General features: G+C 40.6%; 1 protein-coding gene across 1 annotated transcript in view; it reads left to right on the top strand.

Moving 5' to 3' along the window:
• POFUT2 (protein O-fucosyltransferase 2) overlaps positions 1-2,760 on the top strand; it is a gene marked incomplete at its 5' end in the record, with an annotated part of 26,446 nt that extends 23,686 nt beyond the window's left edge. Inside the window, 2 exons of the mRNA XM_025202199.1 lie at positions 815-938; positions 1,132-2,760. Coding sequence (XP_025057984.1) covers positions 815-938; positions 1,132-1,285 — 278 coding nt within the window. The remainder of the gene's footprint in view (positions 1-814; positions 939-1,131) is intronic.
• Positions 2,761-5,438: the final 2,678 nt, after the last annotated feature.

Here is a 5,438-nt window from a genome sequence, read left to right on the forward strand (position 1 = left end):
GGCCTGCCGACTTAAAGGCATCCAGTTCCTCCAAGTGACCCTGCACCATCTCAGGGTCTACGCATGGCAGTCTGGTGCCCTGCTGCTGCCTCTCTACAATCCCAGTGAGAGCCTTGTCTTGCCCCTCACTTAGGAACACTGAGGCAAAGTACTCGTTGAGGAGTTCAGCCTTGTCCCCCCTGTCCATCACCAATTGCTTCTGCCCATTTTGTAGGGGTCCTAGTCCACCATTTTTTGTTTTATTAGCATGGAATTACCTATGTATTTCATTTATTTACATGTCTTTTTGCTATGGGCGCATGCGTAACACCCTGACCCCGGCTTCTTTCAGTCAATTGCAGTTTCTTGCTGATTTCTTCACCATCTCCAAGGTCTTGCTTCTGCTCATCTAACAATAGCTGGTGGGCTGCATTTTGTTCCCCTTACACAGTGAGCTATTTATCTTACAACATTACGACATTGTTAGGAAAATGCTTGCCTAAACGTCTTGCAATGTTACTTTTAATATATCATTCTGCCTTGTGGTTAGCAGCTTTGCCGAGCCACAGGCTATAGCCTTGTATTCAGCTGCAAATTCAGTGTTCCCCAAGATCCAAATACTGTCACCCTAACACTCTGTAAGATAAGAAAATAAGATGAGTGGTGCTGTCTGTTTTCCTGTCCTATAAATTTAATTCCCCCTCATTCTGCTAGAATTGGTTTCTTCAGCATTTAAGAAATCCCAAGTAAATTTTAACTTTTCCTGATTTGTTCAGAAGTTCCATGAAATTTTTGTGCAGGACAATAGTGAGTTAGTCTTGTTTCTTCCTTTCAGAGTCTGAAGAACTCAAGAAGCTACTGCCTGAGATGGTGAGGTTTGAACCCACTTGGGAAGAGTTAGAGCTCTACAAAGATGGAGGAGTAGCAATTATTGACCAATGGATCTGCGCTCATGCTAGGTAGCTAATTTGACTTTTTACATGTGGAATCAGATTTTACAATTGAGCAAACCTAAATACTGTTGTTGAGATGTAATTGTGTGCTCCTGAGTAGCAATAATTTTATAAAAAGAAAATGGATACAAATAAGGCAATTATTTATACCAGAAACAAAAACCCCTCCAAAAATCAGTTCTGATTTTTCCCTTCACAGGTATTTTATAGGCACTTCAGTTTCAACATTTTCATTCCGGATTCATGAGGAAAGGGAGATTCTGGGATTTGACCCCAAAACAACTTATAACAGGTTTTGTGGTGAGAGAGAAAAGAACTGTGAACAACCAACCCACTGGAAAATTGTATATTAACAGACAAATCCAAAGAACTATAAGTGGTCAGTACACCAAACCAAGGAAACATTTATGGAAAATGCATTCTTTTGAGGAAATTAATCTTTTTTTTTTCCTTCCTACTGTGTAATTGGAGGTTGGGTTTTAAGCACAAGTGGATAGCAATATCATATTCATTTTCTTAACCAAACATTGATGTCACTGGCCAAAATGCTGCAGCCCAAGATTCAGTTCTTGGTACAGCTGATATAGAAGGTCAGTACAATCGCTTCTTAAGTCTAAATTTAACTTTTATGAGAGAGAGCATTATTTGTGATGCAGACAAAATGTTTCCATTCAAAATTTTATTCTGAACAATGACTTAACAAAAAGCCCCATAATTATAGTATATCTACAATCTGTACCGTGTGCCTTTCTTTAAGATACTTGTGCTCAGCTGGTTATCAGCTTTGTATTTGATGCCTTGTATCCTCTGTTTACAAGAAGGATGGTTAGGCTTTGTAACCTGCACTTTGGGAGAGCTGCAGACTGTGCACAGAATCTGCAGTTCCATGGGGAAATCTTTCTTGTTTCAAATGGTGACTTGGAACATTTCAGACTGGTCAAACAATACAATTATTATTCATTAAAGTGAAAGCTTAGGTGGCATTTTTACACAAACACAGACCATTTTCACAGCTGGTGATTCTAATAGCAGTCTCAGCAAAGAGGTCAGCAAGTCAGGTAGAAGAATAGAAAGACTGAACTACTTGGGCAAGCCCAAAGCTGGGTTATATTAAGTAGAGTAATGAATGGAGATTTGCACTGCCTGTCATAGTTTTTCTCTGAATAGGATACTTTGCTTGATGGAGCTGTCATTCACTACCTTTCTGCCGCATTAAATTCACTCAGAATGAGGCAACCATAAATAGCATTTGGGGATATCTTGCCACCCAGTTAAATAAACCTACCTATGGCAGGTAAGACTCTTGGCACATTTTCAAAAGCCTTTCAAGAGTTTTCAGTTTCATAGAAATGAAGTATCCCAGTTTCTCAATTAGTTTATCCAAACCAGTCATTTTCTGTCTTTGCAGTGTTTTGGTTACTGTCTGGCTCATTGTGCTGTGCATCTGTTAAGATACTTGCCATGTCAGTGTGAATATCAGCTGTTGTGCCATGGCAAGATATGCAGCACCTCATTGGAGTCCTGGAGTAACTCACAAATCTGTCACTCTCAGTACAGCCAGTGTAGTAACCTACCCTTAAAAAAAATGCCAGTTAAACTTTGTATACTCCTTTACCTCGCTACCATTGTTTAGCATCTTCCCAAAATGACTGCATACTTATGACTGTTTACTGATATAGGGCCACACTATATAAAAAGCATTCTCCGTGGTTCAGTGGTAGAATCCTTGTCTACACACGGGAGACCTTATACAACTACAGCCATGGAGGCACCAAACATCTGGACTCAGTCTGGTCTTTGGATTCTCTCTCAGTGGCCTAAAAGGATGATGGAAGGTCTGGGCAGCTTCCACTCCTCCAAAAATTTCTGCCCAGGCATATACATCAAAGGTCTGGGTGGCCCTCATGCATACACCGTGATCCAGGAGGATCAATGGTTGCCATATAAAAAGCAAAACAATTTGTGGAAAACAAATGCTTTTCTAGGAGATTGGATTGACTTGACTGACAGTCATAGCCAACCTTATAAGTCAGTTGTCCTTTGATTCTTGGGAGTCCCTTTTAGATTTACATGCGAAATGATCAGCCAAGGAAAGTGGCAAATTCAGAGTGACAAAAGCGTGCTGTTTTGGTTTTGTTAGCCTGAAGTAAGTCCAAGATGGTTGCACTCATTTAGGCTTAAGGGATATTTAACAATATCAAAGAGGGTGTAGAGTAAAGTGTCCTTGCTTGCTAATATTCTCCTACACTCTCAGCCTAACCCCAATAGAAGGCTTCTACAGGGTATTACCTTTTTCCTGGAGGAAGGTACAACAGAATTATGACCAGCCATTGTGAAGGTCATTGTACCTCCTCACTTTTTTCCTTTATTTTGATTAACTGTCACAAATGAGTCTTTGGCAGCTTCAGATAAGTGTCAAATTTGCAGCTAACCCTTCCCTGTGGAACTGAAACATCAACATGGCTGAGGGCTGATGGGAACAGGGCAGTGGGTGCGTCTCTTCTGCCAACCATTGTAGCAGTGGTACTGTTAGCTCACTGCACAGTGGACAAAACAGAACACACAGGTTTCATTTGCACAGGGTTGGCTGTGCATGCATCAGGCTGATTTGTGCGTTGTGCTTCTACTCGAGTTCCTGGTTTTGTAAACTCTGACTATATAATTATAATAAAAGATTTTTAAGGTGGGGGGGATAAGTAATGGAAAAGTTCAGTTTTTCTTCTAAATTTAAACAGGCACCCTGAAGTTAGTGGGTCCTTTCCTGTGTTCCCAAGAGTACCTTCTAGCATTCTTCTTAGCTCTTTCTCTCATTTAACTTCCAACTGCCTTGGATGCTACAGTAAATTCTTCCTGCACTCTCCATTAAAATCTTTTTGCATATTCCCATACTACAAGCTAAGCTGGCCCTTGTGTAGCAAAACTTGTGCAGGTCTCCAATAAAGTGAATAATTTAAGATATTGTGTTCTTACCAGCTATTTATTTGTATCCCTATTCCGTAAGTGTCTTTCCACTGACCAAGGGGAGATTGTGGGAGCCCAGCATTCCAAAGTAGTGCCTTTTCCCATAAAGTCAGACACTTGTTGTTTAGCGTATGTGGAGTGTAAAGTGATGTTGGCATTTTAAATTTAACTGTATACCTCAGTTTCTTTTGAAAATAAAATGCTTTTTAATATTTTATGGGGATTTTCCACATGTGTACCACTGTTACTCATTCACTTGCTAACTCCTAACCTGTCATAATCTCCCATTTCAGATTCATAGATTCTCATGAAGGACCAAGATTTTGCCTGGCCAACAGCATCCTGGCTGCTCTTCTACTTTTTGCCTAATTCCCACAGGACTTGGTTAATAAATTCCCCAGCTAGTTTTAATGTTAATTCAAGTTTTCTTTTCTCACCAAAAAAAATATTAAAAAGACTAGCACCAAAGGGATGTTGAGGCTTTGGGAGAAGAATTTTCTTGCCTGCTTCATAGAACAAAATTTTTGCAGCCAACTACTAAAAGCCCCTCTTGAACTAAGAACTTGAACTAATTCTCCCCCTTCGTGAATTAACTGTATCAGCTCAGGAAAGGGACCCAGACTCTCTTACAAGACTTGATAAAGACCTTTTCTCACCGTGTAGCTGTTATCAAATATAAAAACTGTACACACAAATAATTCAGGATAGGAAATAAACTAATACAGAAACATGTCATTTTATATTGCATATGGAATACTGTGGGGGCTCTCACAAAAAAGGGTATAGCAGAATTGGAGGGAGATTCAGTGACAAGCAACAGAATAACTCAAGCATAGAAAAGAGCCTATCAGCTGCTGGCCAGAAGGTGGGGCAGAGTGGCATCTTAGAGACTGTTTCAGAGGCATGAGCTTTCAAAGGTGACAATCTGATTTGTCTTCAGGTCTGAAGATCAATCATAATGCTCTTTTGCCAGAGGCATATGCATTAAATCAGATTCTGAAGCATTCTTATATGTAACTTAAGTTACTGTCTAAAAAGCCTTAGTGAGTTTCTATAAACTGCTTATATCCACAGCCATTACACACTCTAATTGAAGCATCCATTCCTCTCTAAAACCCCACAGATTTCTATGGTGGTGGTATTTTGTATTTTGCTAGTATTTAGAAGTCTCAACAAAGGGTTATGGGGACCTACCATGCTAGACATTGCATGGATAGAAAGTAGGACTGTTCATTCCAGTAAAGACTTTATGCACTAAGGGTGTGTCCAGATCATAGAATCATAGTGCTTAGGGTCGGAAGGGACCTAAACAGGTCATCGGGTCCGACACCCGGCCCCGGACAGGAACGGGTACTGGGGTCATATCACCCCAGCCAAATATCTGTCCAGCCTCCTCTTGAAGACCCCCAAGGCAGGAGAGAGTACCACCTCACTTGGGAGCCCCTTCCAGAGCCTGGCAGCCCTAACTGTAAAGTAATGTCTCCTGATGTCCAGCCTGAACCTTCTCTCTAACAATTTGTGGCCATTATTCCTAGTAACCCCAGG

The sequence above is a fragment of the Alligator sinensis genome, unplaced genomic scaffold (genome assembly GCF_000455745.1).
Source record: "Alligator sinensis unplaced genomic scaffold, ASM45574v1 scaffold566_1, whole genome shotgun sequence".
NCBI classification, from domain to species: domain Eukaryota; kingdom Metazoa; phylum Chordata; order Crocodylia; family Alligatoridae; genus Alligator; species Alligator sinensis.